Genomic DNA, 22,071 nt, shown 5'->3' on the forward strand with positions numbered 1-22,071 from the left:
GATCACGATTAATTCGTTGGACGATGGGATCACCGATAATATGGACGATATCGACGATCGTCCGATTTCGAAAGGGCGAAAGTCCAGATCGTGGAAAGTTGGAGCGAACACGAACTCGAAATATAATCCAACGGCTCAAGATCGGGCGAATGATCAAACTTCCGCGTCAACGTGGAACAAAGACGGGATCGTTCCAAACAACGTCCCAACTCCGAGTATCGATTCCTCCGTCAATGGCCCGATATCAGAGCCGAATAACGGGATTCGCGAAACTCTAGAACTCCCAGAATTCATCTCCAATTCCTCGTTTCGATCCACGATATCATTTTCGTCGGCGACGAAAGACGATCATCTTACCTCGTTAAGCGACGTTACTCTGTCGCCGATCGAGATCGAGCAATTGCCAACCCCGACGTTGATCAACGAGGAGGAGAAGGGGGAGGGGGAGGATCGATCGTACGTTACCCCGTTCGAGGCAAATTATCAAGATTTCCGCGCGACCGTGGACTCGATCTCTCGAAACGCTGATAACTCGTCTCAGACCGAGACCGAGCCTCAATGGCCGGTTAAACACAGCGCTGTTGTGGAAGGGGATTTAGTGTTGGGCGGTTTGATGATGGTGCACGAGAGGGAGGACAACGTCACCTGCGGCCCCGTGATGCCGCAGGGCGGTGTCCAAGCCCTCGAGGCGATGCTCTACACTTTGGACAAGTTGAACGATCGTGGAATCGTGCCCGGTGTCAAGATAGGCGCCCATATCCTCGACGATTGCGACAAGGACACGTACGGTCTGGAAATGGCCGTGGATTTCATCAAAGGTAAGTTCATTTATCTAGACTCGGGCCCGGTAGACGACAGCTCGATGGTGATTAATGCCCGATTATACTCGCAATTACCCACTGATACCGTAATTGCTCGTTAGGGGATCGAGGATGTGTTAATTCGAGCCAATCGCCGTTAATCCAAAGGTGGAATTAATTGATAATTCTAGGTTGCACAGTGATTCGAAAGATATTTTTCTAAATGTGAATTATTGAATATTGCGATGTTTCAGTTTTTCTTCTTCTTCTTTTTCTTGATAAACGGGAAGCGAGGAGAATTTCATGATATTGTTTTCTCAAGTTTTGAAATTTTAGAGAGAATTTTAGAACGAGGTCTAATTATTCGTTCGGTTTTATTAAACGAAAGATTTAACTCTTTTCTTTTTCTTCCTTTCTTTCTTCCTTATTTCTTTTAATTATGTCAATCCTCAAAAGAATTATCTTAAAGTTGTTGAGCAAAAAATTCTCCCGTTCGGCTTACGGGACTTTCTTAAAAAAATCTTGTTGAAAACGTAGCTTATTCTCGTAATGAAGGAAACGCGAGACGGTTGCGTGTTATATTTATTCTCGCGATCGATAGAAGAAAACAATGTTATTATCGAAATATCGGTCGACCATTGCATCGCTCAGAGAAATGATTCCCGACAAAAGACGAAAATCCATGCGACCCCGAACAATTTTATCCCTATGGTTAACAAATACGAGAGAATGTGTCTACAAGTTGCTTCTCGAGAAACTTTCTCCCTATCTTTAACAATAGCGGAGAGATAACGTTGAATGAGAAAGAAACTTGGAATGGATTCGTCGTTCGTGGCACGGCAAGGTTTGCACAACGTGGCAAAAAAGAAAAAAGAAAATAAAAAAAACGCTTCCTTTCGAATTTCGAAAACTTTTCTATAGAAAGATGGCTATAAAAAAAAAATAAATAAAAAAAAAAGAAACTCTAGAAACGATAATCGAGAGAAATCGTGGCTTAACTCGAATCTCTTACTCGATACTGGCCTGACGACGCGTTGTAGTTTCCACGTGTCCAAAGATGAGAAAAACAACAATTGTAAATCCGCGAATGTAGGTTACATCCAACGAGGATGCATCGAGATTATGCAACTGAGACCTCTTTGAAACTGGCCTCGAATTCATTGTCTTGAAAATAATAATTAACAACGACTGTCAAAGGGAGGGATGAAAATTGAAACAAATATAAAGTTGGTTAAATATTAATCAACTCTCGACATTGAAACGAGATCGTAATTACGCGTTCTTATTTTGAAGTAACAGGTAAAACTCGGTTTTAATTTATACACGGTGAAAATATTGTTTCTCATCCGTGAAAGGGATTCGCAATGAAAAAAAAAAGAAAAACAAAAAGATATATCGGATTCTTCCGTAGCAGCAGGATTGTTCTCGATACTTTTCATCGAGTGACACCGTGAATACAAGAATTTACGATAGAATTCAATTAACTTTTCATATTCTGTGACACATAGATTCTCATAAATTTTTATGTTAAAATTACATTGGAAATCAATAAATTGTAAAATATTTAGGAAGGGCTGGATATTTTTTAATATTTGAATATTAGGATGAAAAAAACAGATATCATTTTATATACTTTTCGATACAAAAGGAATTCACAAATATTACATTAAAAATATATTTAAAGCTATTAATATAAATTTCGATCCACTCGTATTATTTCTCTAAATCTCAGTCCATTTGAGAAAACGAGTAATTCGCTCTAATGAAAATAAAAATTTCTCGCGTTAAATTGAAAATAACAACTCTCGTTGCGCGTTTACCTCACTTTCGTACACGTTACGTGACAACAACATTTGTTACCACTTTATAAAAACTTTGTGACAGCTCGCAAAACTAAGGTATCCTTTATATGGATACTTTATATTCTCTTGTAGAAGGAGAAATATACGTATATCGAGAATACCTCTAAAATTCTTCTTTCCAACTTTCTTCCCTTCCTTGTTTTTCATGTTATCGTATTATTCTCGAGGAAACGTCATATTTACTAAATAAACTGAGCCCAGAAAAAATCAACGCGCTTTGTTAATGATCAAACTATTTCTAAATATATATATTTTTGCTATTATTATTTTCTTCGAGGAAAGTAACGAATTTAGCAGTTCAAAGGATTTCGAAATTACGTTGGAAATTCGAGAGCACAAGATCTATTTCTCTCACGTTGCTTTTCCCGTTTTTTCTTCCCGTTACCTTTTTTCCATGATAAATATACAAGGTGTCCAATTATAAAAATTTGAAGTTTTCGAACGAATCGAGTTTTTTTTTTCAAACACGAGTGGAATTAAAAACTAATCGAAACTATTAATGGATAAACATATTTAAAAATGAACAAAAGAATAATAAGTTTTAACGTCCTTAATTTTGGAAAAAAAATGGAGATCCAACGTCCTTAATTTCTAAAAATCAATGAAGAAAATTAATTTCGTATGTTTTCGCTTCAGAAACAACAAAGAAATTAAAAAAATGTATATATATTTCCTTCTGGCTTACTTTTCCATGAAATGAAATGCTCGATATTGGGGACACTGTGTATACCGAGACTCCATCTCACCGATTCTTTGATGGAAACCCTCGACCCAGATATTTCGCCAATGCCAAGGTCTTAATTTGCCGTTTTCCAAGCAACGATCGATGGCGATGTTTGATAGATTCCGCGCCCTTTTCACCCGACACGTGAATGCAAACCGCGACGTGGTGATGCGCCAAATGTAAAATTGCGCGGTGAAAACTGTGCATGCACCTATCCGCGTACCGATGAAAGGAATGGAAGGGTATCGAGCGTGGAAATTTGAGGAGAAACGAGGCCTTTGTGAATAGTCGACTGGTTTCACGTTTCTATACGAGTTGGTGAACGATAGCCTCTTTCCAAAGTTGGATTCTTTGTTCCTTGTATCCCTTGTGAAAGGGAAAGTAGGGGATGAGAGAAAATATAGAATAGTTCTTGATTGACTTTTGCTCCTGTATTTATTCTATGCATACATATTGCGAAATCTAGCGATCGTAGAAAGGAACGTAGTAGAATCGTTATTATTGAATTAACTATTCTTTTTAATATTCCATCCTGTGTGTGTATTCGTGAAATATAGTGATGAGAGAAGTATACTTAATTTCCCGTATCTATAAATGTAATTATGTATTATTGAGTTGATTTTCTTGCAACCTCTCAAACGAAATTCCGTTAAGAACATTGTAGTAATATTTGCTAGAACGCGTTTTAGAAGAAACGTCTAACTTCGCTTTTCATTTCATATTCGTTCCGTTTCAGAACGTGTCAAAACTGTACCGAGGAGATTAATTATTCGAAAGTTTTTCTTACAATTAAGTAGACTGTAGAAGAATTTCTACTTCTGGAACTGGAAAGTTTCCATTAAAGAAATTGAAAACTTGATCGATCTAGCGAGAAATTTGTGAAAGGAAACATCAGTTTCTACAAGTCAATTTTCTAAATGAAATCATTCATTTTAATTCGAAATATTACTTTGCTCGATACCTTTGCACGATTGTACACAAGTCGGGCTGCGAATAATTGAAATCGTTCTGAAATATTTATTCACGGTTCACGGTTAAATCTCAAAAAAAAAAAAAAGAAAAAAGAAAAGAAAAAGAAGAAAAATATTGAATATTCCCCTCCCCCTCCCCCCTTGGCTAAAACAAGCAAGATTTTATTTTCTACAATTTCATGGGAGATTGAAACAAATCGTTTAAAGAGTTGTTAGCGCGTAACGTTTTTAATTAAAGCGTACAATAACTTCTTCGACTTTGAGCAAACATCTTTGAAAAGGGACGTGACTCTTTATTCCAAAGTCTTTCGTATTTCGAACAAGGAAAACAAGGAATTATTTCATGTTTTTTAACACAAAAGAACCTCTCTTTGATTTTGATTTCGAATGAAATAAATGAAACGATTGCGGAACGAATGAAAATCGTACGAAAATTTTTAACAATCGCTTCAAGGGGGATTGAAAAAGAAATCATTTTCCTTTCAAATAATTTTCCTCGGGGAAACTTTTTGCATTTTTAAACCAACTAAAACCAACTTTGTCGCGCTTAAATTTTTCTCCCTTTTAATTTTGATTCAAAAATAACGTAATACAGGCGTACACGTGCATCGTGAGTTCTAATCTATGGAGAATTTGGATGATAAGCTCTTTGGAATTCAATTTCCCCGGGATGGATATCGTGAATGCGGGGAGCCATCGCGATGTCAGTTTACCACGAGACAGTTTGGATTGAAGATGGATAGATAGATGTTGGTACGGCGACGTCGCCACGAAATAAGTTAATTAGGATCCTCTCTGTTTCCTCCACGAACAATCGAGCAATTCTCTCGAACGATCGTTCAGACTCGGTGCTTATCCGCACGCTCGAGCAAGAAGAGATCACGAAGAAATAAGGGAATAGCGAATCCACCATTTCTTATCGATCGTTTGCGCGAAGGAAGGGGAAGGAAATCGTAGGGAAGAGACGAGGCGTGTCCTGTAATTTATATCGGGATTGATTTAAGAACGGTTCGCTCAGAAAAAGAATAAGTTTCGAAGAAGATGACGAAAAGATCAAAGAGAGGGTTTCAGAGGGTTTCGTAAGAGGGATGAACGCAGTGGTCAAGAATATTTTTCAACGATATTTCGTTCCTTTCCTCGAGGAAAGAGTTGATTTAAACTTTCTTCTGGGGAATAATAAAAATTCGAGCGAGGAAAAGGGCGAGCGACAGGAAGAGATTAAAAAAGATTAACGATACCAAGTTCCGTTCATCTTTTTGAAATCGTAATTAAGGAAATATTTACTAAAACCGAGATGAAATGCTGTAAACTGTGTATACTTTTTGGGAAAATATCGAAAAAGGAGAAATCAAAAAACAAAACAAAACACAGCAAAAATATTTATGATTTACTTCATTCTCTCTGTTAAATATCCCATGAATATAATTCGTGTGTTATATATTTCACGCAAATTAATCAACATCATCATTGTTATCAATCGTGTAGTTGTTGTTAATCAAAATTGTAATCGTTAACCGACACATTTCAGTGAAGAGCAAAAATATTTATGATTTACTTCTTTCTCTTGCGCGAATTTGTTAAATATCCCATGAATATAATTCGTGTGTTATATATTTCACGCAAATTAATCAACATCATCATTGTTATCAATCGCGTAATTGTTGTTAATCAAAATTGTAATCGTTAAAATCGATACATTTCAGGGGAATTCTGTGAAAAACAGTGGATTCGATAGCTCATGTAATAAGGCTGTATGGTATTCAAATTTTCTGAAACTTCTATTACATTGATCGCAAAAGAAAAAAAAAAATTTCCAATTTCGTTGAGCTTGCGGCCGAGGGCAAAAACGATTTACGAGTCATTCTAACAAGATGCATAAATTCGTATAAAGCTCGGTAACTAGGGACGAGAAATTTTTTGTTCCACTTGTCTCATTTTTCGAAAAACCTGCTCGTTTAATGCATCTCGTGTTTTCTTTTTTTTTTTTTTTTCTTCTACTGCGAACAAAATTTACACGTTCGTAGAAATCAAACCACGTTCATTTCTATCAAAGCTGATCGTTTCTGCAAATACTAATCATGTATTTAAAAAAAAACTTTTTTGAAAGTTAAATTCAGTTTCCCTGTAGTTTTGAAATGATTTTCGATGAATATGAAAAGAAATAATCTTGAAATCTTCCTGTGAATTTTGCGTAGAGAAAATGAAATTTTTTTATATGAAATCAATGACACAACAATGCACAACAATTCACATTAGTTCGCGCGTATTTTCTGGATTTTTCTACATTCGAATTTTATGTAAATGCACGGAATAAAATAATTCTATAATTTGCAATAACCATTCGACATTTTCATTATTATTTTCGAAAAGAAAAGTTTCCTCGATATTACTTCTGAAGAGGATCGAGATTAACGAGAACAACTCTCTATTCGTCCAAGGGAGTAACACGAATATCGAAGTTTAATGTACGACGTGATTCTCCATGAACGAGAATTAACTCTTGCAGCCACTATTATTCATATGCATATACCTGAGGGATATCGCGTTGTGATCTCGGGCTGAAATTACCGTGGAATCGACAAAAGCTTGTTTATAATCGAGCAGACAACGATCCCGATATGAATACCGATTGTTACCGCGCGATACGAATACGAAAATAGCGAATCGAACGTGCGAACAACATTTCGAAAGGTAATAGGGATGATTTTCCTTTCTCCGAAGCTTTAAGAAGAGGGAAAAATCGATATCGTTTTGATATTGATTCACGAGGATGCAAACAGTAATGTAAAATTCAAGGAGTGTTAAGTTTAATCCTGGCGAATGTCGAGAAAATTCGAAAAATTGTTTGTACTTTACTACATTTTTATTCATTCCATGTCTATAAGTTCGATCGAATGAATTATTCTTTTACTGGATTTCCATGATTGTTGCGATGTTATCACAGATTTCTTAAAGTAAATGCTTCGTCGCGCGAAATGTAATATTTATATTCGAAATTATAATTTCTGAAAAAAGAAGTACAGGATTGCGGCGTTAGTTACGATTGGAGGAATTGAAAGTAAATTTCAATGTAAAGTTACAAATATGAAATAAAACAAATATTCTATGACTAAATATTGCGTAATATTATATTATAATTTTGAAAGAGAAATGGTGAAAAGATTCGATTGTGGTCACGCGCCAAGGCTAGGTGTAAACAAGGAGAGTAAATAGTGAAAAAAGGATAGAGATAGGTTAAAAATTATACATTCAGCGCCATCTCTAGTTTGGCGCGGATGAAACAGATATAAACAAGGAAAGTATACTGAGAGAAAGATAGAAATATGGTACAAACCTACTACTGGCGCCATCTCTTGAATTTTTTAAAAAGATGTGATTGGCATTCAAGAGATGGCGCCATTAATCAATTCTTAATTCACTTTATCCTCAAAGAAACTTCTTTAATACGCAAGAGATGCCGCTACTGATCAATTCTTACTCTATCTCTATCCTTTTCTACCTATTCTCTCCTTGTTTAATATACGTTTGCTTTGCGGCACTCTAGAGATGGCGCTGATTTCATAATTTTTACCGTATCTCTATCCTTCTCACACTACTTGCTCTCCTTGTCTATACTTGTTATATTATACCGTAGCAAAGACCGATTACTTTCACATTTCAAAACAAAATTTTATTAAATAAAAGATTCTATCCGATTTATTCCATACTTTTACGATTTATTTTACTGAATATTTATTTAATTATTTACTTTCCACAAGTATAAATATTAAACAAATATTGATTGATCCATTGAAAAAAATGTAATGTCTGTATTCTCTTCGATATCAAATTTAAATAATTTCTATCGAGAACCATTAAAGAAGATTGTTGATGGCAATACAAAATTTAGCAATCAAAAAAAAAAAAAATAAAAAAAATATTTTTATAAAAAATTATTTTTAAAAAATGTGCTCAAGTTTAATACAACGATCGATATAATTGGATATAATTCTTTAGTTTTTTTTTACGCGCATCTCCTGATACAATTTTATATTAGTATTCAAGACAAAAGCAGGTTTCACTAATTCTTTCATAGATTCGTAAAACACGTGCATATGAATGTCTACTGGAACGTGGATATGTTGTTATTCCACTCTTGCCTTTTTCTTTTTACTTTTTTAAACCTTATACGTTAATTCAAAACACGTATACATATATACAGAAATGCCTGAGGATAGAACAATCGGGTTAAAAATTATTTTACGTGGAAATATTATTGAAAAGTATAAAATAACATTTCGTTCGAGGCCCTCGTTTTCCAGAGGAAACAGAATTTCGAATAAAAGTTTTCAACATTCTATCCACACCAATGGGAATTAGCCACGTTACTCGACAAATTTTTAAACTCAATTTTCTCGAAAACGGAGCCTCAAACGAACGAATTTTATTTCCATTTTTTCCTCCTAGAATACAGAATATCCTATTTAAGATTTTTATACGTTTGCATATGAATGAAGCCTTCTGTTTAGTTATATCACCATTTCTGAAACACCTTATATATTCACCAGTTTATACGTAGGAAGCATATGTTATTTTGCGGTATAAATATTTCAAAAATTTTCATCTCTCGTATGGTTGCAACATTGGGAAGAATATGCACCAAAAAAAAAAAAAAAAAAAAATGGAGAATAAAAAAAAAAAGAAGGAATTGTATTTAAAAAAAAAAATTACGTTTCATTCGTGGAGAAAAACTTTTCCATTCGGCGTGCATTAGCACGTAATATGTGGAACAAAAATAGTGCCGCCAAGAAAACATTATGAAATACATTGCTCTTTTCTTGAAATTCTCTTGAAAATTCTCATATTCCTTTTCACCGCTTTGTGCGTTATTTCGAAATCCTCATTGCTCCAAAAAGATAGTTACGTTAATAAAATTCATGACAATCCATTTTATCCAATTTATTTTCAATTTCCAATTTTTAATTCCCATTCGATAAAGAACAATAATGAAGATGGAGTAAAATTTCAAAAATACAAATATATCGAACCGGTTATTTATTGGTGAAATTTTCATTGAATCGAATTTAGCACGACGACAATGTATCACGAAGAATTTGACAATAATATAGAATACTTTGACGTGATTAACTATTGTAAATTAAACTTTCCTGTTCCTTTGTTTCCTCGAACAAACGTGCTAGAATATTCGAGACCCTCCGTAATTTTTTCCGTTTCATTTCGATGAACATTAACGTTAATTTGATCAAAGGCGAGACAATGCACCCTGAATTTCCTAATTACAATTTCAAATTACAATGTAGCGACTGTTTTTGCCCGGTTATTACGATTATAGTGGCATTTCTAGGTATACGTGGTTAATTAACATTAACTGAATGGAATTGGGAAAATACCAAATATCGATCCCCAAAATTCGATTCCATAAACTAATTAACACGCATAAAAGAAATATTTCTCTCTTTTCCTTTTCCAGGGAATATTTTTTCATTTGAGAAAAAAAAATTATATAAATACGAAAAATTTATAATAAAAACCAATAACCAATTAACGTTGATGTTGTTCGAATTCTTTTTTCTTCGTTTTAATAATAATTACGTTTTCGTATCGCATTGTGGGATGAAAAATATAATTTGTAAATATTTTTCTAATTAACTACGTAAAGTGGAAGTATGTTTATTTTTTTTTTTTTTTTTATCTTTTCATAAAGAAATTATAGGAATAAATGAAATAGTGAATCGATATTGGGAAACACGAATATTCGATAGAGTTTTTTTTTTCTTTTTGGAGGAAAAGAACATCGTTTAAATCAGAAATAATTTTAAATATGAATCGAGTAATAATTGTCTGGAATTTGTGACCAATTTGAAATTAATATCATCCAGTAAAAGTAATCGTATCAAGTATATGATAATATAGAATAAAAATAACGTTAAAAGAAGATTGTAAAATTATGGTAAAAACTCTCTTGAAAGAACAACTTATTTTGTTTACATCCGATATTTCGAACATCCGAGTTTCATTTTTATAAGAAAAGAGAAAAAAAAAAAGAAAAAAAGGAAGGAAGAAAAGTTTCGTTATTTACGAAAGAAAGGAAAGAGATTAATAAATAAAAAGGAAACAAAAAATGAAAACAAATTATAAATTTTTCATTTAGTTCGTATATACCTTCGCGAATTTACCGTATGAACTATTTCCATTCTCTTCCTTTCTTCTGCTCTCTTGCGTTACTTAAAACCAAGCTTGAACCAAGGTAACATCCAAAGAATAACAAATTATTGGTAGGTATTCTTCTTTTCTTTTTCTTTTCTTTTTTTTGTAAATATCCTCCCTTGTGCAACGTTATAAGAATTTATTTCGCGAGCAAAAGCATGGATCGGGCTATCGATTCCGTTCGCGAAAGGGAGCTTTGAAAGAATTCGTGTTTTGAATTAAACGAGATTATAATAGATACAAAGAGTACGGCTTTGGATAAAAGATCTTTCGTTTCCAATGCGGTGAATATATTTGAAAAATTCCTATTATTATTATTATTATCGTTATAAGAATTAATAATTAATTATTATTTATATCAATGCCACAACTTCGTTTTCCTGATAGTAAATAATTTCAACAATGATCATTAATAAATTTAATGATCATAAATTGAATAAATGAAATAATATTAATCTACATAATATTATCATCGTTTAATTCGTTCGATTATCAATGAACAAATACACGATTCTATGTTTTTTATTTCAATAATAATTGATAGAATAGAATCAAGCTTTATTCGCTTCGCGCAAGATCGTGCAAGTAGAATAATCCGCTCATCGTCGGACGTTATTCGAAACTTACGACCAGGTTCCAGCTTTTTAACGGGGGAAAAACTTCTATCTAAAGCAAGACGTTTCGTCGTCGATATACTTATGCGCTTATTTATTTAAATGGGAACGAGAGTTTTTCATAAAACTCGCTCCGATGTCGGCCGGATCGTTAATTAAGACGAAATGAAAAGATGTCAAAGAACTCTCACGACTACTCTCACAACTCTCCTCCTGTTTACGTTCGTTAACGCGTGAACGATGCTTCGAATATATTTCATTTCTCGTCATCTTGAGATCTTCCTCAGATCCTTTCATCCAATCAATCGAGACTCGATCGGATAAATTGAATTAAAGAAAAAAAAAAAAAATAGATGGATAAAAATTAGCTTGCGTTTTATATTTGTTGAAAGTTGAAAGGGAGAAATAAAATGGCGAATTTATTGCGTTTTCAGAAAGACAAGAATAGGATAGGAAACGATCTATATTCATAAGCGAGCAGCAACGAATAAAATTCCGGATGTACTTGGCGAAAGCATATCGTGAAGCATGAAACAAAACTCGGGAAACAAATGGCCGAGCTCGAATAAATATTAACAAAGACAATATTTGTCGTCAACACACGGACTCATACCGGTTGAACAATATATATATATATATATAGAAGAGAAACTCGTTTCGATTCAAGATGGCTATAACTATGAATTTGTAAGAACTGTTAATTAAGTTGTAGCTGCGACTCTAAGTCGTTCGAGAAGCAAGCGAGAAGAAAATCTATACCTATGGAATAAAAAATTATTTATGATTAGAGTTGTTTAGAATAAAATCAAATCGCTAGATAGATTTTTTTTTTCTAATTCAAAATAGAAACGTAATTATTTTAATAACAGTATCTTAACTTTAATCATCTATCTACGATATATTTTTATCGAGCACATATTACTTTAGTGCGAATAAAATGAAGAGAGTAGAATAAAATAAACGTTAAATAAAGGAAAGTGAATAAAAGAGAAAGGGGGAGTAAAAAAATTTATAATTGAAGGTAAACATCTTTCATCGTGGAGAAATGCGATAAAAATATCCCATTAATGGTATTTTCGATAAACGAAGAAATATAATTGAACCGGCAATATTTCTCGACGTATATTTCAATTTGCATATTCGGTTCGATAAAACTGCTCCTCCTATAAATTCCTGCAAATATACATGGAAATATTGTCGAGATTTACGCATGTGTCGTGATTCATACTCATAAAATCGAGAATAATACAAGGATCGACGATCCCTCGAATATGTAAACGTTATGATCTACGTACAGAGACACAATCAGGCACAAGCTCTGCTCTCTTTGTACTATCGAATACATGCACATCTGTTACTCGACATACAATCTGTTATTCGTTAAATTCGTTTTATTGGATTCAAAAGAGGAGAGAGAAAAGGTGGTCATTCTAAAAAATGGTTACACTTTCTCCATTTCTCTCTCTCTTTCTCTCGAGTTTTATTATTAATTAGATTCAAAGTGTCAGTCTTTTTTTATCTATTCTGATATTAACGGAATTTAATATCGATTGAAATAAAAATTCTCCTCTTACACGTATTACTCGTATCCATTAAAAATCGATGGAAAGATTAATTCGTATTGTAATAATGGAACGATTATATCATTGCACGTATTAACGTTAACTTTTATGCAAATATAATGGAACGGGATTAACTTTTTCCATGTATCTAGAAATACGGAATATTTTATACATCGATATAGACGAGTTACATCTCGCGTGCTTAATTTTTAATAATTAAGAAAGAATGTTTCGTTCGATCAAAATTAGAATAAAATTAAAAGAAGAAGCGACAAAAATTGATTGATTAATTTGTGAATTAATTTTTGTTGGAATATTTAGATAACATGAGACACATTTTGATATATTGATCGTGGATGCAAAAGGATTATTCCTTTGAATTGATTATTTGACAAGATATCTATATCATCCAATGTGACAAACATTTACTGCATGTGTATTCGAAGATATTTGCTCTAATAGATTACACGTTACAATTTTAATTTTATCTTATTTTATAGAAATAATACTTTTCAAAATACTTGGATTATTTGAAATATTAAGTTAAATTCTATTTTATTATAATTTCTATAATTCTATAATTATTTTTCCCGATAATTTCAGAATTCAGAATCTTTCAGAATAAAAATCTATCCCTTCCTATCTTATAAACTTGCAATATCTTTTTTCAGATATTCTAGAAAAACAAAACTTCGAATAAATCGAAATTTCTTGGATACCAAAGTTCCCTCATTACCAGAGATCAATCTCAACGGGCCTTAATTAACAGACTCAACTTTCAGATTCAATTAGATCAATATCAATCAGTCTCGTTCGATCAATCCAGTCGAAACAGTGTCATTCAGAAGACAGAGTTCAGTCCCAATCATTTAGGACCAAATGATTCTTTGATCTTATTGTACAACAAACTTCTTGAGATACATAAAATGGACGAGCAACGAAATATAAATCCAACGTAAATACTTTGTGTGATAGTAAATTCACGTTTCTAATCGACAGACTCAAATTCTCATTAGTCAAAACTTTCTCACGCCCATCCACACTTCGAACAATATAATCTCCTCATCCATCCCGAATATATTCCGCCTCTCCCTATTCACAATCAAATAACTTTTTCTTTTCATTGCAAAAGTCACATAACTCGCATTTAACACGTGTAGTGTTAATTAATTAATTCTCAATGCTGGGGGGATCGAATCATCACAATTTTTCCTATACTTCGTTCCAAATAATTACAGATAAATAACACTGCTTACGTTCATCGATTATAAAACATGTTTGTTAGATCTTCGATAACTTTGCAACGATTGCATGAACATTTCTCTCTGAAAATTGCTACATTAGTTTGAAAAAAATGATTTCTCCAACGTCTGATTATATGGAAATTACGTCTCATTTGTTTTGAATATGATATATCTGGAAATTTATATTTGAATAAGTGGAATCGTGATTTCATCGACTATGCCTTTAGCAAATATTGTAAACCTGTATTTCAGAATATATCATAATAAAATGAATTTTTAATATTTCTTTTTTAATATAATGCAACAGAAAGACTTAAAAATTCTTATTCTAAATTTTCGATTTACTTTTACACGAAGATTCACTCCCTTTCGATTTATATCACACACAAAAAGTATATTTTTGGTATATAATGCCTTTTGAATCCACATTTCAAAATGTAAAAAAAAAAAAAAAAAAAAAAAAAAAAAAACAATTAAAAGTACAAAATTTCCTAACAATCATTCGGACATTTATTTTATTACTTCAACCCTCTTCTTTTTTGTTCGTATTCCATTAAAAATTTTTATATAACCGGAGAAAAATTTCATTTTACAGTTTTATATAAGAAAAATTTTCTGAAAATTGCGCAGTTGGTGGGTCGAGGGTTTTTCCAGCGTGGCACAGACACGGGATATCGAAAAAACGGAAGAGGTTTGAGGCAGATAAAGAGGGGAAAATGGTGGAAAGGTGCAATTACCCGCGAGTTTGTGGCCCTTTCGCGAGGAAAACAGCCCCGTAAACTATCCTTATCGTGTAAATATACCGTGTCTGGTTCGTTGAAAAAGAATAATATTCACTTAGGGGGCAAGGAGGGAACCGGCTTTTCTTAATAAGCTCGTAGGCGCCTAGTCCTCATTACTCGAGCACAACGAGATACACGATAACTCCTTCTTTATACGCGAGTAAATTTTCTTTGGAATTTTTTATTGGCCAGCCAAATGGATCGAAGGGAAAGCTTGGTCAAGTGATTGTATAGGATGAATATGTATGAGTCGTGATAATTGTTACGATTAAAGGAAATGGAATATGATAATTACGAAATTGCCGAGAATAGGGCAATTTTAGAATCGTAAATTTTATTTTTTTCATTTTCATATCTTGAATATTATTACGTGCAATTATTCAAATTTATTGTTTTGTATAAAAATTAGAAATTCAAAAAAAACTCGACGACAAAGGGGTATCAAATTATTCTTTTTAAGATTCACTTTTAAAAAGAAGTTACTACATTTGTCGTATCGATGGAACGAAACGATTATATGCTTGTAGAAAAGAGAAAAAATTCCAAGAAGAAATGGTATAATTTTAACGTTCAAAGTAATATCTGGCAATCGAAGAACGCTTTTCGTTTCATCGTATACGTATCTCTCCTCGCTCAAATTGAATTTCAAGTGTAATAAGAAAGTAGAATAAAGGGAAAATTCGTAGAATAAAGGGTCGATCAAACACACGTTTGTCTAACAACTTTTCAAACTCGATTTTCTCGAAAACAAAGTCCCCCCGAAAGAAACAACTTTATATTTTTTTTTATATTTTCTTTTTTTTTTCTTTTTATTTTCTCTCGCGTAGAACCAAAACCTGAACACACGTATACAGCTTTCTTTATATTTCAACGACGTATCTTTCTCTCCCTTCTCGAGAGCGAAAAGTGCAGAGATCGATAACAACTTTCCTAAGATTCAACGGATCAACGAAAAAAAAAAAAAAATAAAAAAAAAAAAGATCTGGAAGATAACCAAGAGTCAAGAGATCTCGACACAAACGAAACTCCTTACGAGCAACTTTCCCTTACGATTTAGAGGAATCGATCTGCCTTTTTCCAAAACTTTCTCTCCGATAGGTGAACACGTCTAGCTTTTATTCGCGCGTGCAAATATCTGGAAAAATCGGGGCGAGAATATTGGAGGAGGACGAGAAAGGATGAAATCAGCCAGTGACGCCGATCGTGGTAAGCAAATTAGGTTTTCAAATATAAAAGAGGAGAGATCTCGGCATGGACGTAATATCGGGGAGGAGAAAAAAATCGTTTTGCAGAACTAGTTGGGAATCCTCCCCTCGAAAATACGTGGAACTATCAGCGGATATTGGCAAGGACAATGGATAATCCATTCTCTGTGGAAACGAGGTCAGACCTACGATCTTCGATCTCGATTCATGCATCCTTTCCTTTTATCGCTTCTTTCTTACTTTTGTTACGAGCATCTTTTTTTATTTCCAAAATTTTTTCTCGATTATCGATACAAGCGATAAGAATCCGAAATTCATTCAAAAAGTGTGATTCGAATTCGATGTGATGTGGCATCGTAAGAAACGAAACGTGGCAAATATAAAGAAAGATACAGAAGATCTGCATACGTGTTTTGTGTTTTATATGTATATATGGAGATGGAGCGAAAATAAGAAATAAAATATTTTCGTTGCTACCTTCGTGTTTGAGAAAAAGTTTTTTGTGTTTGAAAATTCGTCGTCGAACATCCAACCAACTGCATCAAGCGAGGTGCGCCAAATGTGTTTTATTTTCGAACTAAGATTTTTTTGAAAATGAAATTTCAAAAGGGAAGGGAATACATTCTATATTTTCGAAAATATTGTTTCTAGGATATCCTCCAATTGTCGCATATCCTTATTTAATTAAATCCTTTTTTCAAGGTTTAAGAAAATAATCAACTCGACACACGACGAGATCAAAGCATTTTAATGTTGTTCAACATTGGACAGCAAGTTAAATGATAGAATTATAAGTACAAACAGTCGGTTGTATGAAATGCAATTAACACCACGTCCCTTGACATTGGCGTAAATATTCTTTCATAAACGATTTAACGAAGCGTTATATCGAATTTCTCAATATTCCTGTCAAAGAAGTCGTCGGTGTAAATGTAACGATCGACGTTTAATTTCGAAATGAATTACGAATAAATCAGTGACCAAGTCGTTTAAGAGACGGAGTCGAGAATCCCCAGGAAACGAATTGAATAGAACCTGATTAGAAGGTATTCACGTTTCATAGATCGACGAATACAGTTATCTAATGGTTATATTTATAGAAATCGAGTGCGTAATTCAGTAGCAAATGTGTTAATTGAATCTCTGAGCTAAATCTCTAAGAACTCTTTTCGAAGACTCTTAATTTTCATCGATCATCTTCTCAGAGGGAGATGAATGTTAAAAAACGAACTTAATAAAATTAACTAAAGATAAAAGAAATTCGTCGAAATCATACTTTTTATAAAGTAAAAGTATTGTGATGAAACAAGTAAGAATTATTTCAGTTATTCTTAATTGATTGATTAAATGAAATTTATTTATTTATTTATTTACTTACTTATTTATTTTTTTTTTTTTTAGAAAAATTTACCTCGTTAAGAACGTATTATGAGAGGAATGAAAAAGATTACATTTCTATTTATTCGTAACCGGTTTCGAGAAGAAAAGAAACTAATGAAATGGAAAAAGGAATTCTGATAGGGGACCCCGAGCTTCTCAGAAAGTTCAACATCGAGATAACAATGTAAACTAGAAACAAAGATAGCACAGAATCTGAAATTTCTGTAACTGGCTCGAGATATAAGTTTTTAAACTTATGACGAAACTTTCATTTAAACTTTGCAAATTTAAAATTCATAATGTATCAAAATGAAAATCAAATTGAGATTGTAGATACAACATGAATATTAGAATAAACGATTTATATTTAAGGAACTCCACTTGTCTAACCAGCGATACACCTATACTACTTGCTAATCCTTATACATCTCGTATTCAAACAGAAGAATATGAGATGTATAAGTATTCTACGATTCTATAATTATTCAAGAATAAATATTGAGTAAAAATAAATTGAATACAATTATCATTAATCTTCTTTTAAATTTCACCAAACCATAAAAATTTATATCTATGCATACATTTTCAAACTAAATTTTATTCTTAAGATATTCGTTGCAATTCTTCTCCTTGTAATCCAAATTTCCAATTCTTGCAAAGCACACTTGTGCATGAATCAAAGATAAAACCTGCCAATTTTTCATTCGTCTCTCCCTTGAGAAAAGGATCGAATTAACAGGTCGAGAAAGGCTAGATCAATTGTACGATTAGAGAGGAGGGAAGGATTTCGAGGAAAAAGGTCCGAGTTTTCGTCCACGAATCACGCACGATTACACGGTGCTGTCCAGCCGGTTAACAACGCCCTTATCTCCACCCTCTATGGCGAAAATTTATCGGCAAAGCGCAGAGCTTCCGGCACGAATTTACCAAGGCGAGTCACCTCGTTCTCCTTACGATCTCCTAAGTAACCGCATAAAAAAACACGCCTAATCTATTTTCCTCCGTCTGTGATAATGCACTACGATTTCTTAACGTGTCCGCAACAGATTTTCTTGCCACATTTGACGGATTGGACCGCCAGTCGCCATTTTCGTACGTCGCGTCGCTCATGTTTTTGTTACGAATCGCATATCGAATCTGAATGAGGATCCTTCATTTTTTTTTTTTTTTTTTTTTTGGGAGGTAAAAAACATAACGAACGTAAGAAATGTGCTGTCCTTGTTAAATGAAAATGCGTGGAATGAATTTTATATTGTATTAAGTTTAAGTTAAACAAAACGAGATATGTGACGAGAATAATTTATACTTTTGAATTTGATTATCGAATAAACATTGTTGATAATTTGTATTAGGAAACGTTTATTTTTTTCATTTGCTAAATAATCCCAAACTTTTTGAGACTGAACAAACAATACATAAAATATAAATTCATCTCTGCATAGATGAAAATAAATATTAAAAAAAAGCAAAATTTATTTTTGAACTGATCAAGGCAAGCGACAGAAATGGATGATATTTTATCATTGCCATGGAGAATTGAATATATTGTTTGATTAATTATTGATTAGAATTTTTGAACGAAACAAAATTGAACGAAAAATCTATGGTAAAAACGTTTTTATATGTATGTGAATTATTGCATGATTCGAGCGAAAAATTTTTAATCTGAAATATAAAAATTTTGCTCATTGTCTAGAAATTCTAAATTTAATTGCGAGAATGGCCATATGTGCTTTCCAAAAAATCGTCGTTAAATCAACGAGAAATTATCCTATTAATTACCCTTCATCCTACCCAAGAACCAATCACTTAAGAGCCATTCTGAAGCAAAACTCAAGCAGTCATCGAATATCGATACCTTCTCGATTAGTTTCCATTACGAATCTACACCCACGACCCAAAGGGAGCGAATTTCTTGAAACTTTCTGGAAACTTTGCAAAATATCCATAAGGGAATTCGTTTGAATATCTTAAAGGTCAAGTGTCCAAAGCTTTTTCCGATATACTTCGTTATCATTTTCTTCACTCCCAAAGAGGATGTCTCTCTTCTTCAAGAATGGAAAAAGAAATGGTGACAATCTTTAGATGTCACCATCTAAATCTAGATCTTCTTGGCGAAGCAATTCTGAAAGTAGCACGATGCCATCTTTCTCTACCAACAATTATTGTGGCCAGTATTGTTATTATTTATTACAGCACTGTTAGCTTGTAAATTGAGATTTCTTATTTGTTACACTGCATCTGACTACGATGCAAACAATGTGAGATTAAAAATTCTCGTTTGGAAAAAGAAATAAAAATAATTTATTCATTGATGACAATTGAATATTTGGTGACGACTTGTTGTTATTGTAAATTTAGAAGTATTGGAAATTATATACCGATATTTGATATCGATATTGTTCTTGGATTTCACTTTTATTGGTTTAATTAACGTGGAACGATAACAATTTTCAATAATATTCGAATAACATTTGTTTTGAATGAATTATATCGTATATCGTTTTTTCTTTTCAATTATTTTAAGATTGTGGAACTCGTTAGAAATGAGGAATAAAAGAAAAATATGGTGGAAATATGTTGAATAAAAACGAATAAATGAAATTAAATTGTGTAAAATATGTGGAATAATTTTTATATCATCACGCTGTGAAATGAATGATGATAAAATTGTTGTTTATTGCTGTAATTTTTTAATCAATCTTAAATTGAAGAATTCATTAATAATAGAAAAACGAAGCGTGAAAAATAAATGAATTTGAATTATATCGCGTCGTTAATAACACGCAACTAGAATCAGAATCTTTAAGTGTATTTATATTTTATGTGTTTTTAGCATATTATTATTTATTAATATGTTTATACGAATTATTAATTCTTCCATCATGCTACATTTATATTTTGCTTCGCAAGCAAAATTCCGGTTATAAACAAATTAATAATAATTATTATTAAACATACACTGTACGATTAATATTTTACTTGTTTAAATCAGTTGTACATACAAATTATAAACGAATAATATATAAACGAATAGTTTATGAATACTATGTCTCATCATATATACACCATTTCCCTTTACACAAATAAATAAAATTCTTTCTAAATTATAAATTTAATAAATCTAAATTTTTTTTACACGATCTGCTATATCAAATTTTTAATATAAAAATTTACATATTATGCAACAACAACAATTTTCTATTCATTATTCACTCTTGCTATCGTTAGATTAAATATCAGATTAAAATGACATACGATACCATCCAAGTATTTCATTGTATCCATTTTTAATTAAGACTGGAATGAACACAAGAGAGACTGCACGTACACCAATAAGGAATGTGCGGTCAATTTGTTAAATTTCACAGGAACCAAATGCGGTAGAGGCATGCGGTATTGTATAGATCGTTGATTCCGAATACAAGTTAATAGTTTTCTAACCTGTATAAATTTCCAATAATACACTAATCTCGATAACGAATGTCTAAATTTCTCGAAGAAACTTCATATTTTATATTTCAACGACATTTTTGCGAATCAAACTTGTGGCAAAATTGTGGCCTGCGAAACAATTTTCCTTCGATATGAAAATTTACCCAACAGGGGGATTTAATATACGGAAGTGCAGTTTTATGTCGTCGAAAATCGATACGATCGACGTAATGCCGTTATGATATTTTCTAGGATGCTAATCTCATAATTCCCAAATCGCGTTTATAAATAATGTTAGAATTTCTGTTAAAATTTTCCGACGAAAAATGCACGAATCGAAAGCAGCAGAGGGAGAAAAGGATCGAGGAATGTAAAAAAAAAAAAGAAAGAAAGAAAGAAAGAAAGAAAATAACGATTTAAAAAAAATGGGTCAAAGCGATCAACCGATTCGATGGAAATGTCAGGCTACACGTATGATTGTCACAGGAGGATTTTGAAAAGCGGATCACATTGCACGTTTGATTGTTCATTATACGGGAATACATTTTCCTGGTCGACGTTGAAAGCTTGAGTTTTATTTTTAATTGATGCATTGAAAGAGGTGTTTAAACGGAAAGTGGAAGAGAAGAATGGAAAGAGAGAATGAAATAATGTCCATCCTCCTTTATTATTATTTTAACATAGAATGTAAATATAATATTTTTATCCAACGTATTTATGTAAAATATATAATTAACGAATGAAGAGAGGCGAAATGCCAGTGTATAATTGTCACAAGAGCGTGGACAGGATTTTTGAAAAGTTGATCGTGTTGCCGTTTGATCGTTCATTACATACGGGAATATAATTCTCTGATGGAAAGCTTGAATTTATTTTGAGTAGAATTAAATGAGTGAGAAGAGGGGGGAGAGGGGGGGAAGAAAGAACAGAAAGTGGAAATGAAATAATTATTCCATTCCATTTTCTATTATTTTAATGTGGAATATAAATATAAAATTTTAAACTGCTATGTCTCGATATATGTATAAATGAAACGAAAGAATAAAAGTAATAAATATAATAAAATATCTGTATTGAATTGTATTTGCATGTATAATACATCGGATAATATACCGTGGAGACCGTGTATAATACACGTGCAAAAGATACGATATATTTCTTAAATTCTTTTAGATTTAAATAGAAAGAAAATTTGAATTTAAACATAAATAAAAATACATACATCATCTATGACATTCTCTAAATAGATAAAACTTTTCTCTTTTCGGATCTCGTAATATATTCG

General features: G+C 32.5%; 1 protein-coding gene across 1 annotated transcript in view; it reads left to right on the forward strand.

The window, feature by feature from the left end:
- The first annotated feature begins 743 nt into the window (after positions 1–743).
- Glurb (metabotropic glutamate receptor B) overlaps positions 744–22,071 on the forward strand; it is a 128,100-nt gene continuing 106,772 nt past the window's right edge. The window contains exon 1 of the mRNA XM_031917115.2: positions 744–818. Within this exon, the coding sequence (XP_031772975.2) occupies positions 797–818 (22 nt within the window). The 5' untranslated portion in view covers positions 744–796. The remainder of the gene's footprint in view (positions 819–22,071) is intronic.

This window comes from Apis florea, unplaced genomic scaffold (genome assembly GCF_048593485.1).
Source record: "Apis florea isolate Af1SG1 unplaced genomic scaffold, ASM4859348v1 contig_3587_pilon, whole genome shotgun sequence".
Taxonomy (NCBI): domain Eukaryota; kingdom Metazoa; phylum Arthropoda; class Insecta; order Hymenoptera; family Apidae; genus Apis; species Apis florea.